The sequence below is a fragment of the Hippocampus comes genome, unplaced genomic scaffold (genome assembly GCF_001891065.2).
Source record: "Hippocampus comes isolate QL1 unplaced genomic scaffold, H_comes_QL1_v1.1 scaffold68, whole genome shotgun sequence".
NCBI lineage: Eukaryota > Metazoa > Chordata > Actinopteri > Syngnathiformes > Syngnathidae > Hippocampus > Hippocampus comes.
In genome coordinates, this window is record NW_017805625.1 from 5,738,341 (window position 1) to 5,761,746 (window position 23,406).

At 43.5% G+C, this 23,406-nt stretch overlaps 2 protein-coding genes across 3 annotated transcripts in view; both read right to left on the minus strand.

Annotated features, from left to right (window-relative positions):
- Positions 1-5,726, minus strand: part of LOC109522671 (zinc finger protein 385A-like) — a 40,188-nt gene extending 34,462 nt beyond the window's left edge. For both annotated transcript variants that reach the window (XR_002169595.1, XM_019881425.1), the window contains exon 1: positions 5,163-5,726. Coding sequence is in view for 1 of the 2 variants with exons in the window: in XM_019881425.1 (XP_019736984.1) it covers positions 5,163-5,172 (10 nt within the window). In the remaining variant the exon portion in view is untranslated. The remainder of the gene's footprint in view (positions 1-5,162) is intronic.
- Positions 5,727-16,778: 11,052 nt separating this feature from the next.
- LOC109522153 (neurogenic differentiation factor 4-like) lies at positions 16,779-19,688 on the minus strand. Its single transcript, XM_019880463.1, has 2 exons — positions 19,468-19,688; positions 16,779-18,352 (listed from the first exon to the last, which is right to left on the minus strand). Exon 2 carries the CDS (start codon positions 18,345-18,347, stop codon positions 17,391-17,393), a length of 957 nt encoding a protein of 318 aa, XP_019736022.1. The 5' UTR covers positions 18,348-18,352; positions 19,468-19,688; the 3' UTR covers positions 16,779-17,390.
- Between the last annotated feature and the right edge of the window lie 3,718 nt (positions 19,689-23,406).

Sequence of the window (23,406 nt, forward strand, 5' to 3'; positions counted from 1 at the left end):
CAACTCCCATAAGTCCTTTCACTGGAAGAGTGACCGTGTGTGCGTCGGCTCGTCTTCCCGCAGTTCACTTCTCTGACTTCTCACAGTTTTTTTTGCAACGAACAACCGCTTGATATTATTTTCACCACTCACACGCATTATGATGAGTACGTAAGCGCGCTGTCAAATTGCTTGAGTCAAAATCTCCGCAGACAAACATGTTATCGGCGCACGAGTATGCCATCTCAACATTTGCCGGATTACGATAGAGGAAAGCATCCACTGATTAGCAAAGAGATGAGCTTGGGAGGAATAATAGCAGCTGAGGGGGATGGAGTCGATCGAGCACGAGTGAAGGAAAAAAAAAAGAAAAAGCACAGGAATAAGAAGGGGGAAGCGAGGGAAGGCATCCGAGGTTGGGGAGGGGGGCGGGGGAAGCCGCATGTTTTAAGGTGAGTCCAAGGTGAACGGAGGATGTAAAGAGCTGTGTAACCTGCAGGTTAATGTACAGGAGGAACATCATTGGCGGTCGTAGCAGATTGCGACACGCACTGGTTAACGGTTTTCATCAAGCAGTCTCCACACATGCAGCTATACCTGCCTCCGAGGCTTAACTTTTGGCTGTCACATGCAAAATGTCACATAGGCATGAGAAATTTGGGGTTTATTTTGCATCTCGCCTCACAGGATGGATATGTCTTGTCTCATTTTAGCCATAAAACATCCTGAGATCTGTAGCAATGATATTCGATACTCGGAGCATTTACGCGAATAAAACGACACAAACACATTAGTCCAGTACATGAAAAAAAAACCAAAATGCCTTTAAAATTCACACGAACCTGCCATGATGGAGGTTGTGTGAAAGTTCATAAGTTCAGAAAGCATCTGCAGATTTTTCTTGGAACTTATCCTCTGTTATTGGCCCCAAAACTTACCTATTCCGTTTTATTTATTTATTTATTAATTAATTATGTGACCTAAGCCATGTTCATTTGAAAAGCAGCACTTTGCTGACATCTTGTAGTAGCGCCGGTCGACAATTCAATATCAGTATGTGTCACGATAGACACTTGATCGATATCAATAGAAAATGCCGTCGATAAAATGTTGGATATAAAAGAAAAAAACTATAAATCCGAACACAAACCACAACGCAGGCATCTTGTGTATTGTCGGCAGCGCGCAGCCGCCTCGATACCACAAGAAGAAGCAACTCAACCAATGAAGAAGTGCCCCTGCGACATACTCAACTGTAAACGCTACATACATCCACAAAACCCTTACTTCACACGTTTCTTCATATAACCGCTCTTTTCATAAGACAGATCAATGTGAGGCACCACAAAGCATGATCAGAGAAGATACGATCACATCGCAACTCGATTCAAGGAATCTTGTTAACTCCTCTCTAGCTTCAGTCGTTTAGGGAGATGTTGGAACATCCCAAAGCTGGTTGCAGAGTCTCTTTTCATTATACTGAGGTCACTGTTGTGCGCAGTTTTGAGGCCAACGGAGGAGCATATGGCATGAAACCACACCGAGGGAAGTGAAGGTCATGAAGAAATCCACTGTGTCAACACAACATGCAGCCTTGCCACTCCACATTATTACTCTCCTTTTATTTGAGCATTTACACACCTGCAGTAACTCGACTAATAGGGCACTCACTGACCCAGGACTGTGCAACCTGAGCGTGCAAGGAACCCGAGGGAAAAAAAAAAACACATGCAAGAGTCAACATATCTTGATAATAATGAAGCCAGCAGGTGCATCCCCCACTGGCTTTTTTTTTTCAAAAGGGAGAAGACAAAGGATGGATGTTCAGGTGACCGACACTATAGAAGTAGCGTCTCATTTTCTAGGGGAGCAATAATTACGGGTTATATTTTGAGAGCCCGTGTGGTTTGATGCCATAGCGTGGTCTTGAAGCAACACACAAAGATAATGACGGGTCGGCGCCAGGCTTGCAGCCCTCAGGCCTTATTTGGCAACCTTGAAACCAGTAAATGACAGATCTACACATTTCTGCCTTTGTGTCCAAGCCCTTCTTATTATATATCTGGTCACCAGACATTTGGCTCAGCTAAAGTCTTTGTCTGTGCCTTCGCAGACTTTTTGACCGGTTCAAGAAATATCAACTGGCTTATTTTTGTGACAAAAAAACCCCCCAGTAACTTTTCTGACAATATATATCGGCCAACGATAACAGAATTTTACCATGCTAATATCTTTATTAGCTCTAGTGGCAATGTTTTAAGTAACACCTCAACAGTTAGGTCAGACAAGTGAAATGCTATTAACCTGTTCCAGCCCTTGTGCTATATCCTATGTGCACATGTTGGCCGCCAGGGGGCAGTATAATAAAGACAGTATACACATGAAGAAGAGTTCAACTGACTCAATAATGTTGTTCCCGGCAGTGTGTCGCAGCGTAACAGCTGAGTTATCTCATTTTCCAGATTGTTTTTGGGCAGTCGTTTATTGCCCTCGCAACCTGTTGCTTCCGATGATAACAGTATAACTTTGTCCTGAAATAATGTTCAATCTGTACTTAATTAAAGCAAAAAAATAAAATAAAAATCCCCTACTTAATTACATTGACACTGTATTGTACGGCGCTCACCGCACTAGTGGATGGCTGCTGCCACGCGCCTTAATGTAGTAGATGACAGGAGAGAGGGGGGTTTGTATGATGGACATCACACTACGAAAGTCAATCAGCGATCGGGGCGGCCATCACGCAGACTTAGACCGGCCATTCGGGAAAATCAACACAGTGTCACGAAACTCCCGATGACCAGTATGCCCCTGCTCACTGCCTTTTAATTCAACATCATAAAAAGCTCCAAAACGAATATCAAGCAGCAAATCAACACCTCAAGCTGAAAGCACCATGATTACTTCTGTAAAAATGTTTTAAATGTACACAAATACAACACAGTATTAATAATGTTCCTGACAATGCTCGACACTGTTGGCCTCTCATGCTGCGCTTATTCATTTACTCTCCTGTTTGTTATCATCTTTGTCTATACAGTGTTTTAGTGTATTATCACGCAGCTGAACAAACAATGCATAAAACTGTGAACAATAACGTTAGCATTGACATTAGTGCTAACGCAATGCCGTATCCAGGCTGGTCCACAAATATCATGGTCCACTGAAGTAACTATTTCGAGTTTGCCAAGGCAATGATGGAGATGATATTCTTCTTAATACAAGCCAGTGTGCTGGCACATTGATATCACAGCTGTTATTTTAAGGACACCTTATTTGTTGCTTTACGAAATGTGCTACTTATGTGAAGCTAAATTTTCCAATCCAATCAAATTTGACGTTTTGGCTCATGATGCTGGACTCAGTCAGTCTTGTGTGTGTCAGTTTGTCAAGCATACATTTCAAATGTCAATGGCGGTTATCCTTCGATGAGTTGCCTTGATTTAAAGGTCATGTTATTTATCTAAGGCAACATAACCCTGTGATTCTTTTAGAGGGCGTTGATAATTTGCAGGACATACCCCCCTTTCCATCCTCAACATGCACACACACTACTATAGTAGTAAGGAAGGTCTGTGTGAGAGGAAAAAAAAAGCGTTGGTCCTTTATCTTGAATAAGTAAAAGCCTCAAACCTCTAGATGTGAAATATTCATTGTCAAAAATTAAATAAATATCACGTAAGAGTCACCGAACGCTGCTCTGCACCGGGGGGAGATGAGTCATATTTAGCACATGTTTAGAATGTGTGAATCTTTGCTCTCCGGTGTTCAAATGGTGGCTGAGCGGAGAAAATATGTTGATTGTGATTGTGACTGATAATGACATGTGAGCGTGTTTTTCGAGACTTAGAGCATGTGCCTGTTAAAATCTGATTATGCTTGTTCTGGCTCAGGGGGTTTGAGCGTGAAAGCTAAAATAGATTCGAATCAAATATTCAGTCACAGAAGCTACAACAGGCCAACGCTGTCATTGCACTTCGTCAATTAATTGTCGAGGCATCTGCAAATGAGCCAAAACGACACAAAGGTGTACGTACACTCTTAAACTTGAAATGAATGCACCTTCTTGCATGCTGCAATTAATCTGCACGGTACAAAACAATTAGAGATGTGAATTTTGGCATTTGCACCTGCGTCGTGTGGTGTTCCTTTGAATAAAACACAACATTCAGAATGGAGCACGGCCAAAGAGGTGTGAAAAAATGTTTGTCAGTCGGGCACATTTGAGGGGAAGGGGGGGGAAGGCGCCCTCATGGTGAAATTGTATATTGTTCTCTCACCTCTCCCTTTTTTGAGCGAGGAGAGGAGCTGACCTTCAAGCGTTGTTATAGTGCAACATTGTCGTTGCATGATCGCATCAGCAATGCAACTGACTGAGCACTTGATCCTATCCCATGGTTCAAATGTTGACAAAAGCACTGTTTGATTGACAACAAAACACCGTCTGCATTTGTGCATTCAGGGCTACTGTAGAAAAATGGCGCTGCAAGGTGGTTGGCTCTGTTTAAAAAAAAAAAAAAAGGCGCTAAATATCCTATGGTGCTAAAACTGAATTTTACAGAGGAATATTATTCAGGAATGTCAGAGTCGTCCCACTTTTGAATAATGTTAACATAAATATAAAAAAAAAAAAACGGTATTTATTTTGAATCTAATCTCGTCCCTTCAATTAGATTTTTTTTTTTTTTTTAAGGTGAAAAATTTGACATTATTCTGGCCTTGTCATCCTGGGCTGTCTTTCCGAATTAACAATGAATCTGACATAAATTCGTCTTTAAAAAAAAAGTCTGACCTATATAAACACCATATGTTTAAAAAGAAATGTCTTCTTGCCAAGGAGACTTAAACTGCTGAATATATGTGTAAAAATATCTCTACATTTTTTTTTCTATGGAATTATGGAAAGCACCAAACGGAGGTAAATGATCATTTCATCTGTCAAATGAAATGTAACATTGTGAAAATGTGCGTCATCTCCAACCTTTACGCAACCTCGGTGACCTGTCAACAAAATCTCAGTATCGCTGAATATGTCAAATCATATAAAATGCACCAGTTACAAAGGAAAAAAAAAAGCAACCTTTTCTTTGTTTACTTTTCTTTGACTGAGTGACGACCTTCATCGAACTTGTATTCACAATGCACACAAAAAGTTTGCGCCATAACATCAACGTGAGACTCACCTAAGATCATCCTCAAGCCTTCCACGGGGAACTTCTTCTTGTCCACAATGTCGTCCTTCTCGTCTCCTCTCAAGTGTGCTAAAGCTCAAGCGCGCCTCTCTCAAAACTCAGCATCAATGCGTAAGAAGCCTCCGACATGACAAGCTTTACTTTTGCCTCCAGCTGTCGTCGCTCCTCTCCTGCTGCTTTTTGCAAGGCTGTGATCTCGAGTTCACGTCGTAGCCGGAGGAGAAGCACGCCGGTCCTGCTGCAACACGCGCTTGAGATTCTACTGCATGTCAGCCGCTAATGTAGTCGCTGCTCGACGCTCAGTTCAGCGGCAGGAACAAACAGCGAATAGAGCTGAGGTGAAGCTTCACCGGAGGATCCTCTGCACTACTCTACTCTCTCTCTCTCTCTCTCTCTCTCTCTCTTTCTCTCTCTCTGTGATTTTTGGGGTTTGGGTATAACCTAAAGGCACCTTGCACTCCCGAGCCGTGATTGGCTACAGCCTCGGCCAATCAGAGCGGTCCATGCGGTGTGTTTTCTTGGGGTGTTTGAATCAGGAGGCAGCGGTTTTGTCGCTCTCCTTCCTTTTTACCAGCCGTTTGTTCTCGCACCCCACCATATTCCGCTGTGTGCATTTGCTCCCGCCCGCCTGTGATGTGTTTTTTTTTCCGTAACGCATCGAAAAAATAAAGCTGGAGAGCAGAGGCAGAGGTGTGACGAGAGACTGACAGCCCGCGAGAATGGATGGAACGTTTGAGGGAGTGGAGGAGAAATTGAGTTTAATGCGCACTGACTGGGGATTTGAAAGAGTGGGCTGAGGATACACGCCGACGGCTGTTTTGACACTGCTGATGGGGGTCCCAAAAAGCAGGCGGAAGTCGAGGCCACATGACCTCCTAACTCAGTACTTCATGTTTCATCTGATAGAATTCACATGGTCTGTCTGCGTGTGTGTGTGTGTGTGTGTGTGTGTGTGTGTGTGTGTGTGTGTGTGTGTGTGTGTGTGTGTGTGTGCGCGCGCGCACATGGGAGATAAGGTTTCCCCATTAGTGGACTCGGGGCTTAATAATGCAGGTAGATGTATTGTTGGAACCAATGGGCCAGGTGCTAATGTGTGCTGTCTGAGGGTGGGGGCAGGGGCAGGGGCAGTCATGGCACGACTTTAATGGATGTTACCAAAGTAAACTGAAACCAGACCTGGAGACTCGGGTGACATGTTATCCAATGTGTACGTGTGTGTGTGTGTGTGTGTAATTTGTTCATCGACATCAGGCAACTTTATGACAAGGATCACATATTTAGTTTTATACTTACCCCTTGAGGGCCAGACCAAACATTTCCATTATATGATAGAAATTTTTTTTGTTTTACAATGACCCACTTGGGTTAGTTTCTTGATGACAATAATTTGATTAATTCATCATGCGCTTCAAAGACCAGTCAAGAGCATGCGCACGCTGTTAACCCACTCTGTAACTACGAAGTCATTGTGTGACATAACATCCACAGACGGGGCTTCGTGAAAAAAAATGCACACATATCCCAAACCTTGCCCAACATATTCACAATATAAACGGGATCAAGTCTAAAGAAAAAAAAAGCATAATTTGGATGAGCTTCATTTACCTGACAATTAATCACATTTCATTTGCTGTTCCTTTGCTTTTGTGCGCAGTCTACTTCTATTTCATGCACTGTTTCGCTAGCTAACAGCCATTCAGAGTGATCACTTCTCACCAATGGCCAACTGCACCATTTTCGACACCATATTTTATGCTACGATTGACAGACCATTTATTCAAATCAGATTTAAAAAGCACAATGACCCCCCCCCCAAAAAAAAATCCTTCATTATTCACGATTGTAAACATTGCTTTTTTTGCTTAGGGTTTGTTCCTACTTGTATTATTATACTTCATTTAGTCATTACTTCTAATGCCACTCGCTTGCAAAATAAACTGATACCAGGTTCAAATTATAGGATGTGGACTTGAAGTTGTTACACTAAATCATTTCCATGAATCCAGAACATAAATGTGAGGTTAGGCTCTTCTTACTCACAAAGACTCAGGAAAAGTTATCAAATATGTACAGTACATGTAATGGTTGAATGACCAATTGGTTTGAGCGAAGGGTATTCCGCACATGTGTGCGTGCGCGTGTGCGCGCGCCACATCTCAGAGACAGCAGGTCACACTTGTCGTATTCTAATTTTAGCTGCGACCGTTAGCGGCAAGTCCTCAGGAGGCCCACCGGTGTTGTCATCCGCCTACAAATGTGTTGGTCAACACCTTTAGGTCAAAGGCAGATACAATATGAGCACACCATTTAACACCCCTTCTGAGATTAGCTGGCAACCAGTCACGGGTGTATCCCACCTCTAGCCCAAAGTCAGCTCGGATAAGCTCCGCCCCCATTGCGACCCTATAGTGATTATAGAAAACGGATGGATCGATATTTAAGACTCCGTTTATGCCGCCTCTTTCACATTAAGGAAGAAAAGTTTCGGGAAGCAAAATCCTGCTCCCCGTGGCAACATTTGATTCACACCGGCCATGTGTTTTGAGTAGTGTATATGACGCATGTGAGGTGACTAACAGCTTGTTTGTCCTTTGGTGGCGGAGTGAGAGGCCAGTCCAGGTAGAATAGAACAGCTGTTTACTGCAGCTCAGAGGCATCGCAGCTGTCGCCAGAACGAATGACAAAGCAACGAGAAACACACCCGCACAAAGGTTAATAACTACCAATCATTATCTTTGTGATGGCAGAATGTTCGTTACAGCTCTTGTAATTAAGGAGACTTATTATGCAGTCAAAAAAACATTCATGGGTGTCTTAATAAGCCATTCTTCGGTCAAAATACACGAAGGATACAAAATTACAGCACACTTAACCTCCACTTGCAACCTGTCCGGTTCAAATTAGTCATTTATTTTAAATGAAGGAATGGGTAAGAAAATCTTTCTCTTATTGGAAAAAGGTCACATCGGGTGCCGAAGACGTTCTCCAGAAATTCGCCAACAGTTTTAACGGAAACAGTTTTTCTCTTTCATTTTTTTCTTTCATGTTCAAAATTTCCTGCCTTTTGCAACCAATTGCGACCTCGAATGAACCCTCAACGAAATTTTTTTTTTTTAAAAACCTGCGCCACTCAGTGAGATACGGGTTGAACAGTGGTAACACGGTTAGCTAATCCGTGCTCACACTGTGCCCCGCACCTGTCGGCTGTCAACACGTTTTTCTGCTTTTCTGTTTTTTAGCTTACACTCTCCACCCTCCTGTTTCACTCTCCTCCCTCCTCTCGCCACAAATTCCTTCACTGGTCAGGGGTCAGACCAGGCTGATGTCCTGATTCCTGCACATAAGTCGGCAGTTTCATCAAAGTTCCAGTATTCCTATCGTATGTTCTTCTTCTAGTGAATAATTGGGGCATCCGGCCTTTCCTGCCTCTCAGTTCATCTTAAGGTGATCAAAGGAAGAATTGCGCAGATGGTGGTCGGGATTATTAGACGAGCTCTATCCCGCATTCCACAATGAGGCTCCCAAATTTGAAACTGAAATCAATTCAAACATCCTTTTCCGGCGGAATGAATGAATGTACGGTGGTGTTCAGAATAATAGTGGTGTGTCAGAAATTGAGGACTTGTTTGATCTCGTCTAATCATCCTGCCCCAGAATTCCAGTTCACAGTTGCTTGAATTTGATTCCACCGTGGAATGCAAAAATGAAGTCGCTCTCAGAAACAACTGCATGTGAACCATCCCTCCATTTTCTATTTTTTGCTTGTCCTCACGCATCCTATACAAGAGACCAAAGTCGGATACTCACCTTTTGACAATTTCGAGGCATCAATTCACGTATCATTTGGGATGCGAAAGGAAAGTGGCGAAAGCCCACACAAGCATAGATTCTTGTTCTCTCTGGTATTTGTGCTCCAAACTCACCATTTGGATTTTGCAGTGTGCACTGGAACACCGTCGCTCTGGAACAGGGGGAAAAAAAAAAACCTTCCCCAAACTGTCCCCACACGATTGCCCACAATGTCTTGACAAGGTAAATAATTAAGTGTTGTTTATACTTCTGCGTAATGTTGCTTTTCTTCTGTCACGGCGCATTGCCTCAGACATGACGGGCTAAATATTCAAGTAGGTTTCCAACTTGAAAATGCTGACGCACTCAAAATTCCTCAGCGCTCTCAGCATCTCTGTCGCTCTTCGCGATTGAGTTTGTCATGCAGCGAGACACATTGGCCGAAGTGCCGGCTGCAAACGCACAGGAATTTTATTTGGACCGCTGTGAGACGAGCGCAGTCACCGAAAAAAATCAAACATGATACCGTAGCACTGAAACCGTGCCCACATTCCTCCCCGTTACCAGTTCAGGTGTAAAATCAGATCAAATGTCATTCATGTGCTTACAAGTGATGTTTTGCACATATAGGGGATTATTGAGTGGACGCGCAGGAGCCAAGGGACCGAGACTGACATATGACACACTGTCGAATAAATGTCAGTCTAATTCTGATAAGATCAAATATCAGTTTAGGAGACAGCTCCACTCCCTTAAGTGCTCCACACCTCTCACTGAATGAATGAGATGATATGTGAAACACCCTGATGACCTTTTAGGGCTTTATGAAAGCAAACAGTGACGTCCACTCAGGTCTTTAATGAACAAGACATTGATGTGCCCGTGACAATAACGACACAAAATGAGTCTCTTGAGAAAACGTTGGAGCGTCCTCAAAAATGATCTGCACTTTCAGGTGGGAGGACGTAGCAAAAGATTTGTGAGGGCGGGAGGCACTTAATATCCCAAACGCAGCACTGGGAGGCTATTCTGACACCCTGTAAAGAAACTCACAACTTCAGTGGGTTTAATAAATTGGAATTTGCACGTTCGCATGCTGTCAAATAAGGCGTCCTATGTGATGGTATAATGTGACCCTGTTAAGGCATTTTTGATTGAAAGAGATTTCATCATTTCAGTACATTTGACCTCCTAATGCTGCTGGACAAAAAAAAAAAGTGCTTTTTTTTTTTAAAAAGAAAAATACTGCTGTAATTAGGAAGTATGTTCAAAAACATTCATTATCATCTCATGATTGATGATTTGAAAGTGATGCTGAATGTCGTTTTCACGGATGGCTCCGTTTCTGCAAATACATCTTTATTGATGATTTTGGCATCACTCACTTAAGATGGTTAAAGCGTTTTAGTTTTCAATTCCAAATCACACTGATTGAGTTAGTTGTGTGTCAAAGAAGTCCAAAGCTTACAACTGATGTCGTCACATTATACGGACCAACTCGGAAGTAATCTGCTTCTTCCTTGACAATCGCACCATGTTTCGATTGAGTTAATTGCGTGTCAAAGAAGTCCAAAGCTTACAACTGACGTCGTCACATTATACGGACCAACTCGGAAGTACGACTTGCTACATTTCAGTTTCATCTCACCTTTTGTTTTTTTGTTGTAATCTGCTTCTTCCTTGACAATCGCACCATGTTTTTGCGGTTCAACGTTTTTCAATGTGATAACATAAAATTTTTTTTTAAAAAAATGGTCACGATTATTTTTTTCTGAACTGTCCCCATAAACCCTTGAAAATATTTGGAGCTATTACTCATGACAGGTCCAATAGCAAATGCAGTGAATACACACATGTAAAACAATATATGATAGAATGATTATGAATCATGTCTATACTCTGTATCGCAGTTGAGTTCTGTATTCATTGTGAAATTTGAGAGAAAGAAAACTGTGCCACCAGGTGGGACTCCCCCACCTTCCCCGAATGCAAATTTCTTTGTGAACTAGGATGGCTCTGCTGCAAGTAGACTTATTTGAATCAATATGAAATCACTACTATGAATGATGGGTTCTTCTTTGGCCCACCCACCCCATCAAAAGTCTCTCGATCAGGTCGCTTTGTGCGATGCCGCCGAGATGGAAACAAACGCTGAATAAAACATAGCCTCGTTGGCCGAGCGTTCCAGCTACAAAACTGAAGGGAGAGGCTGCATGGGAGCAAAATGACCCAATTATTTGTTCAACTCTGGTTTATTTTTATTTCATTTGCATGACACACAAGCGCCTTCTGTCAACATGCCACGGAGGGGTTAGGCGAGGGGACAGCGGCAAGGGCGACAAAGTGGAGCAGTGAGCACGTTTCAGCAGGGGGATACTCTTACATGCAAACAGTTCTATCCATGCCCCCCTCCCCCACCATCACCCCCCCACCTTCGATACTAGAGCTGCACTCTTCTCTCAAAAGCTCCTCTTCCTCTCCTCCGCAATAAAACTTTCAGAAGTCGGCTCAGCATCACATCTGGCCGAGGAGTGCAGGAAGTCGAATTCTCTTCTCTGATCTATTTATGGCTCATCAGCGTTTATACACTCGTGCATTCGGTTCCATGTGTGGGGCCTTTCGAACTTGTGTAACAGCTCATTCTAGCTCGAAAGTCACACCAACGACCACGAGAAACAAGCCAGCCTGCTACATTTTTCAAGACGCTCCCTTGACATTGTTTGCGACTGAGTTGGAAATCGCACTTCATGCCCGGAGATGGTTTCTTGAGGCCAATTGTTTACATCCTACACAGTCACAGCCTGCTTTCATGGTGCATGTTTGTTTAATTAAATCACAGGTGTCAAAGTTAAGGCCCCGGGGCCAGATCCGACGCGCCACGTCATTTCATGTGGCATGCGAAAGCAAATCATGTGTGTCAATTACCATGATCCTTGCTAAAATTCCAAAAACATACATTTAAAGTGAACTGAAAAAAACATTTTTTTGTCCCTAAATGTCCTGCAATTGCCTTGGGGGGGCACCCCACTTATGAACTGGAGAGGCGTGAGACTAAGGTCCTGAGTTTGAATCTCACTTCAGGCCCTTGAGAGTGCATTGTGTGAAGTACTGTCATATATAATCTTCATTTTATGTCCAATCACACCCCTCCTCATCACCTTCCCATTAAATTTGCCTGTTAAATACTGTAAATGCAACAAAAGCCAAGTGCAATATTTTTATTCATAAGTGAAATGAGGAATGAGTCTTTTGTTTTATCAGCATCAAGGAGTTAATCCAGCAATTATTTCAAATGGTGCCAGACTTGCTTTTGTTTCTGGCTCCTCTTCATGTAATTTTCCTGCAGGGCTGCTTTTCTTCTCCATTATCCACGTGCGTCTCCAAGATAAAAAGCACACATCACATTCCTTTTTTCCGATGAGGCGGAGATTCTCAGTTTTTGCTTTGAAGATTTAATCAGGCAGATTTCCTTGATTAATTCGCTATATGTCCTTTCACGGCACATAATCACAGAGTTTGATATGAACCCTGGTTGGATGCACACTTTTGACTGAGCACAGTCCCCAGGTACCTTCATTAGCCTGATTATGCACATCCAAACACACTCCATCCACCAGTTTGCACTAATTAGGTTAATTCTATTCCCCCCCATCTTCTCTTCCTCTGCTGGCATGTGCAGATCTCATCAGATGCGTACTAACTCGTATGACCCACACTACGGAGACCAGAGTGACTTCATCCCAATTAGATTTTTTTTTCCCGAATTACCGGCACAGCAGTGAAGAAACGTGATCACAGGCCAGTGAAGTTGTTACATTGTTAAATGCTGACCTCTGGTGGCCAAACGTTTCAATTTCATCCACAACCGATTTCATATCTGTAATGTCACCAGTTCAACACTTGGTGGCCCTACAACCTCGCAGCTCTTTCTCGAATCCACATAACGAAAGGACGGACAGTCAATGCGCTACCCACCTTTATTGAGCACACCAGTAAAATCTCACGACACACCACCAAAGAAACATTTCGAAAAACGTATCCATAATGAAAAAAAAGTGATCTCGTGTGTCTAACAAACCAGTTTAGTTCAATACAGAACTATTATTTTTCCGTATGAATAGAATGGAATGGTTCCGTTTGGCGTGATTTGTTGCTAGCATGGAACCAGCAGATAGACAAAGATACATCATGTCGAGTAAATAAAGAATTTTCGGCTCAATTAAGTGAAATTAAATGAATACCTAATGACCATTCGTGGCACTCTAATATGCTCTGGAACCATTAGAATCACTGTATTCGTGTGCTTGTCTTCACTTTGAGTATTATCCACGTGAATCATCCTCACCATTTTACCGCACTGTGCACACTTAAGCCACTTAATATGAAATGAACATTAAAACTTAGCACATTATCGCATTGGGTGTTCGAGTCCTAAACTTCAGAACTGCGAGGCACATGTGCCAAACACGTTACTATGTTGCTGCCTATTAGGCTGATTCGAGATTAATTAATTGGTTAATAAATGTATGTGAGAATGAATGGTTGTCTATATGTGACCTGGTGACCACTCCAGTGTATACACTTGGTGAGGAGAAACAATACGGAAAATGGGGTGATTGACTGCAGAAAGATGTGTGCGTAAAATGATAATTAAAAAAAAAAACATTGTTGATGATTCAATACACTTGTTTTGTTGTGCAGCAGAGGATACAAAGATAAAAGTGTTTAGGTTTGATCGACACTTTATTATTGTGGTCGTAGATTGCAGTGGTGTACAAGTGTGCGGCATCATATTTGGTCTCCGGCAAAGGTTTTGAGGTCTTACATTTGGCCTTGTTCTGTTCGTATACAAAAAGTGTCAACAGAAGTAACTGAGGCTGTGACGTAGAACAATGAAGTGTCATGTGAGTGTATCTTGGATGATTGATAGCTTGACTTCATACAGTGTTGCTCAACTCAAAAGAGCGGCAGCTTCCGTAGAAACCTCTTCTCAAATCAGAGCGGTTTCAGAGGTCGTAGGGTCCAACGGTCAGGTCAACAGCGATCCTTTCGATTGATGCTTAAATCAAATATCTTTCATGTCGTCTGCCACATGTGTTTCTCACAGAGATCGTTTTTTTTGTTATTCATCGTGCGCGACACACTTAGTTTGCCTGGTCAGGATAGTGCAAATACACACGCAAGCTTATGCTAATCCCTGGTGGAAAAAAAACAAAAAAAACACATCACATTCCTTTTTTCCGATGAGGCGGAGATTCTCAGTTTTTGCTTTGAAGATTTAATCAGGCAGATTTCCTTGATTAATTCGCTATATGTCCTTTCACGGCACATAATCACAGAGTTTGATATGAACCCTGGTTGGATGCACACTTTTGACTGAGCACAGTCCCCAGGTACCTTCATTAGCCTGATTATGCACATCCAAACACACTCCATCCACCAGTTTGCACTAATTAGGTTAATTCTATTCCCCCCCATCTTCTCTTCCTCTGCTGGCATGTGCAGATCTCATCAGATGCGTACTAACTCGTATGACCCACACTACGGAGACCAGAGTGACTTCATCCCAATTAGATTTTTTTTTCCCGAATTACCGGCACAGCAGTGAAGAAACGTGATCACAGGCCAGTGAAGTTGTTACATTGTTAAATGCTGACCTCTGGTGGCCAAACGTTTCAATTTCATCCACAACCGATTTCATATCTGTAATGTCACCAGTTCAACACTTGGTGGCCCTACAACCTCGCAGCTCTTTCTCGAATCCACATAACGAAAGGACGGACAGTCAATGCGCTACCCACCTTTATTGAGCACACCAGTAAAATCTCACGACACACCACCAAAGAAACATTTCGAAAAACGTATCCATAATGAAAAAAAAGTGATCTCGTGTGTCTAACAAACCAGTTTAGTTCAATACAGAACTATTATTTTTCCGTATGAATAGAATGGAATGGTTCCGTTTGGCGTGATTTGTTGCTAGCATGGAACCAGCAGATAGACAAAGATACATCATGTCGAGTAAATAAAGAATTTTCGGCTCAATTAAGTGAAATTAAATGAATACCTAATGACCATTCGTGGCACTCTAATATGCTCTGGAACCATTAGAATCACTGTATTCGTGTGCTTGTCTTCACTTTGAGTATTATCCACGTGAATCATCCTCACCATTTTACCGCACTGTGCACACTTAAGCCACTTAATATGAAATGAACATTAAAACTTAGCACATTATCGCATTGGGTGTTCGAGTCCTAAACTTCAGAACTGCGAGGCACATGTGCCAAACACGTTACTATCTTGCTGCCTATTAGGCTGATTCGAGATTAATTAATTGGTTAATAAATGTATGTGAGAATGAATGGTTGTCTATATGTGACCTGGTGACCACTCCAGTGTATACACTTGGTGAGGAGAAACAATACGGAAAATGGGGTGATTGACTGCAGAAAGATGTGTGCGTAAAATGATAATTAAAAAAAAAAACATTGTTGATGATTCAATACACTTGTTTTGTTGTGCAGCAGAGGATACAAAGATAAAAGTGTTTAGGTTTGATCGACACTTTATTATTGTGGTCGTAGATTGCAGTGGTGTACAAGTGTGCGGCATCATATTTGGTCTCCGGCAAAGGTTTTGAGGTCTTACATTTGGCCTTGTTCTGTTCGTATACAAAAAGTGTCAACAGAAGTAACTGAGGCTGTGACGTAGAACAATGAAGTGTCATGTGAGTGTATCTTGGATGATTGATAGCTTGACTTCATACAGTGTTGCTCAACTCAAAAGAGCGGCAGCTTCCGTAGAAACCTCTTCTCAAATCAGAGCGGTTTCAGAGGTCGTAGGGTCCAACGGTCAGGTCAACAGCGATCCTTTCGATTGATGCTTAAATCAAATATCTTTCATGTCGTCTGCCACATGTGTTTCTCACAGAGATCGTTTCTTTGTTATTCATCGTGCGCGACACACTTAGTTTGCCTGGTCAGGATAGTGCAAATACACATGCAAGCTTATGCTAATCCCTGGTGGAAAAAAAACAAAAAAAACAAGGCGATAGGTTTCTCCCTAGCCTGGGATGTTCGTCTGGATTATCATCTGTAATGTAGCTGCCAACATCATATTCAGCTCACAATGTATTTAGCTGGTGTGCTTTGCAAACATCTCAGTCCCAAGCATGTTGACATATCCATATTTGGTCATACCTATTGAGGATTTTGAGAGGCAAAGTGTGACGGTGCCATTGGTGACCAGGATTCTTTTAAGACCGTTCCCACCAATGAGCTCTGACCTGCACTGACCTTGTCACCCCTGGCTAAGTGACCTCTCAGTGGGTGGCCTCTACACTGACCAGCGTGAAGCATGAACCGCCTCAACTGGACGCGCTCCGATCTACCGATAGATAAATGGACGGACAAACGGATGTCCGGATAGACAGACAGACAGACAGATAGAAAGCAATGTGCGTGTCAACTAGCAATGGAGGATTATTCCATCCCGGTGTTTGTGAAAAGGGAAGTGGAAACTTAAGCCATAATCACACATTTCTATCTTTCAATCCTACATTGTACGTCGACGGTTTCATTAAAAGATGGCCGCAGGATTAGTGTGGATAAACCACAAAATCTGTCAAAAAAAAGAAAAACAAGTGAAATGAAGTCGGGTATCAACAAGGAAGCTCGACGATACAGTACCACGCATCTTTATTTATATACTGACTGCTTTCACAACTTCTGCAGCTGTAACAAAGCGCTTCACAAACATGTCAACATAAGAGATAAGATATCATCATAAATAAATCATACGACAGAACTCGTACGCCCTTTGCTCATTCATCTTTTAATGTCAGTATCCAAAAGAAACAAGTCCAAAAGCAACATCCCACCCATTTTTAAAAAAAACATTGCTAACCTGAGAGTAACATTTCTCTTATGCACCACTCATTCATTTCCTCCTTCACATTTTTTCATCGTGTCCCTCGTTTTCTCCAAGGCTCTCACAACGCAGCGCTACAAAACGGAACATTTCCAGACTTTCAAAATCGGTGACACAAAACAAAGAAAACCACGCACAAAAAGAAAAGACTGTCAAGGGATTACATCACACAAATACAAAACCAATCGTAAAAACACATAAAGCAGATGAAATACTGTGTGTATTAAATTAGGCAATAAATAAAAATACATTTATGTAGAACATTTGTTGCTACCCCAAAAAAAAAACAAAAAACAGCTAAAATAGAAGTGCTCGTATGAATAGGACATTGCAGATGATCCGTCATGAAAATTCCCACTTGGATCCATTTGGTCATCAGTTTGGAAAGAAATATGCAACGTACAGCATGTCAAGTATTTTCTAACTTTATTCGGCTATTCTATTGTGCACCGCACATCTGACCAAATGGTTTGAGTCTGCCGTTTGCAGGAGTCTCTGCTAGTCTCTGTAGACGGAGGTTATCTGTCGGGGGGTCATGTGAGGCGGGTGGTAGGAGTCATAGGACGCCTGCACGCCATAGCCGCTGTGAGGCGGGTACAGGCCGTGGTCCGCGGGGGACGGGGAGTAGTGCGACGGGGCCAAGTAGTGGGGTGACGGCTCCTGTTTGCCGACCAGGTTGCTGCTGATGCTCAGGGGTGGGGTAGGGGGCCCCTCGTAAGGGGGCGTCCCGACCCCGCCGGCGTTATACTCGTTTGGCGAGTGGCTCTCGTACGCCCCTCCTTTCACGGCCCTCAGGTGGAGCAGGTGAGCGGAGTCAAAGCTGCCGTAGGGCGGACTCGGCAGGCCCGGGGAGGCGTAGCTCGCCATGCCGCCGAGCGGCACGGGGGGCGGTCGGACTCTGTCGTCGGGCCTCCCGCCCACGCCGGGCGCCGGCCCCAGCTGCAGACACCCGGCGACCAGGTTGGTGGTGGGTTGTGAGAGGCCCTTGCAGAGGGTCTCCATGAAAGCTCTGCTCTCCATGGAAAGACCCCCCTCCAGGGCAGCCGAGAGAGCGCAGATGTAGTTGCGAGCCAGACGCAGGGTCTCGATTTTGGACAGTTTTTGGGTTTTGGAGTGACAGGGCATGATGCTGCGCAGGTTCTCCAGCGCGTCGTTCAGGCCGTGCATGCGCGAGCGCTCCCTGGCGTTGGCCTTGACGCGCCGGGCGCGGAAGCGCTCCTGCCTGGCCTTTGTCACCCGCTTCCTCTTGGGGCCGCCTTGTTTGGATTCGGCCTCCCGGCCTCCGTCTCCTTCCTCCTCGTATTCCTCGACCTCCTCGCTGCCCTCCTCTCCGGGCTGTTGGTTGGCGGTCAAAGGTGCGTCGCCGTCGGGTGAGCTCATGTCACCCTCCATCCACTGCACGGGGCTGACGTCTTCTTCTCCCTCCCCTTGTCTCGCGTAGGGCTTAATCATCATCGTCCCTGCAAACAACGCAATCATGAACGTGAGCTGTAATGCAATACTTCCTTCGCTTCATCGCACAATCTGATGAGACGGAAGGTGTTGGACGGAATATTGCTGAGTTTGCAGACACCCCGTGAGAAATTCATTTCGATAACAGAAAATGACTGAAGTGAAGTTTTGGTTACTGATGAGAAGGCGAAGTACTGATACAGCAAATACACGTATAACTGTACAGTTTTTTTAAATTTTTTTTATTGATACCTCTAAAACTGGGTGTCATTATCCTTATAAACTCAGTAGAATCTGTCATGGCCTCATTATATTTTAACCTGGTGGTTGCTCATTGTGTTTCTGCCTTTACTCTTTTTTTCTGTTCATAATATGCTACTTTCCATCATTTACATTTTTAATGGCTGGTGTGAAGTGAAGTCAACCTAACTGCAATGTAATTAGATGTGTGCGACTTGGGATAATTTACACAATTTGCATGGCTCATAACAATCCAAAACATTGACCTTGATTACAAAATAAGTGGAAATGAATGCTTGAGTGCTTCCCGCTGGGTGTTTGGTAACGATTGTAGTTTTTCCATTTTAGCTTTCAGCACTGGACAGTTCTTCTTCACTGACATTTGCTGATTGGCCCAAAGTTTTTTTTAAAAGCACTCCGAAAGGAAATTCCTGTTCGTCCACCCATCGACGCAATCCTATTCCTTCTCTCTTTGCCTGACTTTGTTGTAATCCCAGTCAATGTCTGAACTGGTAAAGCCCCCGGGGAGGATAAAGTCACTGGCAGGTTGAGACTCCAATCTGGGCCATCGTAGGATTTGCTCCGCGGATGAAGCAGCGACCACGGGATTAAAATGGAACCCTGACGACCCCAGATCAGACACAGAAAACTCTGGATGAATTGAAACGCAATATCCAAATGCAGAAATATGATGTCCCCCTTCCGTTTGTTTCATAGCACTTGGGGTACATCACGTTTTTATTTGGCTGTTGTTCAAATGTCACAATTTTGGGTTATTAGTTTATTTTCTAATAAGTTGTAGAGGTTAAATCAAAAATGGTCGAAACTCATCCAGGCAGCGAAGGAAAGAAAAATAAGGTAAAATACTCGTTAAGAGACATACCTGTCCTCTCGAAGTTTGTCTTGCGTCCAACAGTCAAACTTTGACTCGTCTGTCCATCAATCAGAGGTGTGTGGCCGTGTGCCTCTGCAGAGCTGCAGCGCAGTTTCAGTGAGGGTCACCCTGCAGGGGCTCTGGCTTTAACCTCCACTGACAAGCTCCTCCTCCCATCGGCCAAGTTGCGCGTGGCCGGCCCGTGGCTTGAGGCCCACACGGCGCCCCCGTGCGTGTCTGCTTGTGTGTGTGTGTGTGCGGACTGTGGTGGGGGGTTGAGGATGGGAGGTGGGGGGGACCCTTTGTTGCAGCGAGGCAGCACGTTTGGGGAGACGCGCTCAGCCGCCTGAGCTTAACTGTATGTGACAGCTTGAAGTTGCATGTGAGCAGGTGTTTGCTGCATGCCCTCTCGCAGCCTGCCGTCCCTCGGCGGCGGCCTGCTCAACTGTTGCGCGCGAGCTCATCTCACCCAAGAGGCAACTCGGACCACATGAGGTTGTGCAATTCAGTCAGCTTTTCATATCGAGTTGTCCTTATGCATGTAAAAAGCACCGAAAGCTCATGACGCACGCGGGAGAAGGGCAGCTTGAATTCAATTACGAAATAACTTTTAATGGCTCGATGATATGAAATTAGTCTTGGTTATGTTGTTTGTTTAGTGGATATGTCAACTCGCACATCAGCAAATTAAAAAAAATTTTTGTGATGTACTGGCATGTACTGTCGCCAAAGTCGTGCGTTTGTCAGAAAACACCGGAAGAATCATGCAAAATAAGCCAAACGCAAATGAAATTGTGCGTAAAACAACAAACAGAATGGGAGGAGTTTAGAAATATAAAATGCGCATTGGCGTTCAAACGTCGCATAATTCACAAGATAATTTGGGGTCGGTTGAGTAAGAGGTCAGAATCTGAACGGCATGACGACTTGAGTTTCTCAACCCCTTGATGTTTAAAAAGTGCAAAGTGTATCAAGTGAAAACCCAGAGTGGGAGCTTCTCAGTCCCCGTTGATCTCCCGGCCTCTCCTATTCCACACCTGCAGCCTGAATTGGGAATTGCAATGTTGGGCCTCCTGCCTCCCCTGGAGAGACGCGAGCTAGCTGAGACCTTGTGTCCTCCTCACCGTATTTCATTTCATAGCACGCTGTCTTTTTGGGATGCGAAGGGTGATCGGGGGACTTTTTTTGGCCTACTTATTTTAAATGGCATATGTTCAAAAAGTGCTGCATTTAAGTCATTCGCAGGTCAATTAATTAGGTACACCTGTATAATTTGACCCAACTGACACTGCTCAGTTATGATTGACACTATTAGAGAGGTTTTATGGTCCCCTAAGTAAAGAGTGGTCTGACTTTTTTGAAATGTTTTAATTTTTTTTTCTGCTTTGATTTGCAATAAAAAAAAAAAAATCAGTTTTTTTGCCACTCCCAGATGAATTTTACTGTCAAACTAAACATCAAACGAAGAGAACTACACGTCGTGGATTTAATAAAATCACATTCCTTCACCTTCGGAAAGTCAGTTTAAATTCATGCGAACAAACAATGCAAAACATTCTGGCTGGACTAATAGCATCAATCTTGTGGTGTCAGAACCTTTTAAGGTTTTAAGGTTAGCCTTTTAACATTTCAACGTAAATGGCACAACGTGCCTACAGACAATACAGCAATACTCATGGGCTTGTTTTCTTTATCCCTTGCAAAGAATGACTAATTTACTTTGGCTTCCACGCCAAGACATGCACATGAGAAGGAGCAGCACAATGCCTATTGAAACTGAAGCAAGGAATGTGTCGAAAACTGTCAAATTATTGAAATATGTCATTAATGCATGATTCAAAGTGCTGTTTCTCTCTTTGAAAAGCACATAGCAAACATCTTTTGTCTTTTTTATATGGAGGCTGAAATGGATTAATCACATTTTCATTCATTTGATTATCGAATTGATTTACGTGTGGTAACAGAAATAATTGAACCTCATCTGACAGCTCCACAGTATTAATTCCTATTTATTTATTTCATCATTCCAGTGGTTTGTTTAGTGTAGAAGTGATTTGTGTCATACTTTATTTAGCTACTTGAGCAGATCGTTTTTAAAATTTTTTAAAAATATTTTGTCATTATGTGGATCACGGAAGTGCTTTATGAGTGTCGGTCATCGCTTGATATCCTCTAAGCGTTCTTATTTTCCCGACTGCCTGAGACTCAGATGTTCATCCAATCTCAGCAGGTGTCTCAGCATGAACGCTTTGCACAGAAGACACGATGCTGTCTTTCCAAGACAAGTGTGTAAGCTGGCGAGTATGTCTAAAGTGCTTATGATATATTTTTTTTTTCCCAATGAACCCATCCAACTTCACTTCAGTAGACACAGACAGGCACACGCACAAACTCCAACTCCCTCCGAATCCCTTGTGCTTCAACGAGTGTGACTGTGGGGGGAAAGAGCCTTCGGTCCATCTGTTGTACTCCAAGTCCAATGAGAGTATAGAGTCACATCCTCAGCGTGAGAATTGCATACATGTATGTATGTGAGTGGGCATGCGTGTTCATTTTGAATACACTTTCAGCTGATTGCATGCGAAGGCATTAACTTCCTGCATTTCCCCCAAATTGTCCAGCAACACTGATCCAGCGGTCTGCACCGTTTTTCCTTTATGTCCAAATTGCATTTGATACTTAACTCAACAAGTCGAGTCAAATGTTTTGATGTGCGCCTTGATTCTGAAAAAAAGTCTCAAAAGGCTTCACATGTTCACAAATATCAATAACATAGCAAGGATCTTAACTGCACAGGAAGACAAGGAAAAAAAAAACCTAAAAAAACATCTGGGGGGGTGGAGAGGCAACTATTCACTTTGTAAGCACACTTTTTTTGAGAAATATTAAATGGACCGACATTGGTTGTGTTTACCTTTTGAGGTCACGATTGTTTTTTTTTTTTTTTTCCTGCAATGCGTAATCTGTAAAAGCCAAGTAACCGATTTTACTGCGAGTCCAGGGTAGTCTACACGACCAACAGTGCATAAATTCAACCCTTTAATACATCCAACTCGGCCGAGACTGTGACTCTCCATATGTGCGCGCTCACTTCAAAAATGTTCATATGCTAATAGTGGCGACAATATGGAGAGGATACAAAAAGTGCAGAGAATGAACGTTGCCATGAGTTTCATGGTCCCCCATCAACTTTTGAATTGACCCACATCCATGCCACACTTGAACCTCCCTCCAGCCCAGCGCCGACCCGGGGGAGACTGGGGTGATGTTGACCATGTGCCCCCTCCCCACTAACCATCTCATTGATGGACCCCACGACTGGATAAAATAGTCCCCTCGGAACCCACCCCCTCGCCTCACTAACCCCCCTTAACCCTTCCCTAAAGCCGCTGTTGGCCCCCCGTTGAGCGTGCTCATTGGCTGACCGCCTTCAGGCGTCCCTTTTTCACGGGCCTATTGTCTGGGCCCGTAAGCAGCTTTGTTTCTGCATGTGCAGCTGGGCTAGCCCGCGCTGCCATTAGCCGCAACACGCTACACACAGAGCGGGATAATATAATTACAAAACAAAAGTCAGGTGGCTCACGAGATCTGCCAGGAGAAGCCAATTTGGGGGAGATGCAAGGACACGCTGGCGGGTGGCCAGCTATAATTCGATTATGAAGTTGTGTGAATGACAAAAGAAACAATTGAATCTCTTTTTTTTTTCTTCTTTTATTTGCCCCACTGTGATTTAATTGAATTCCATTTGGGCTGCTAAAATGGCAGCGTGAAAAGAAAGATTTACTCTTCCAATTTAGTGCTCACCCGCTCAGCAAATTCGATATTCTGCCACAATATTGCAGCAGAAATTGTCCCCCCACCAAGACGCCGACTGCATGTGAGGCCCGGAGCAGATGAATGACCGAGGCTCGGAGTTTTGCTGCAAACTGGCGGCTCTTATGCTCTTAT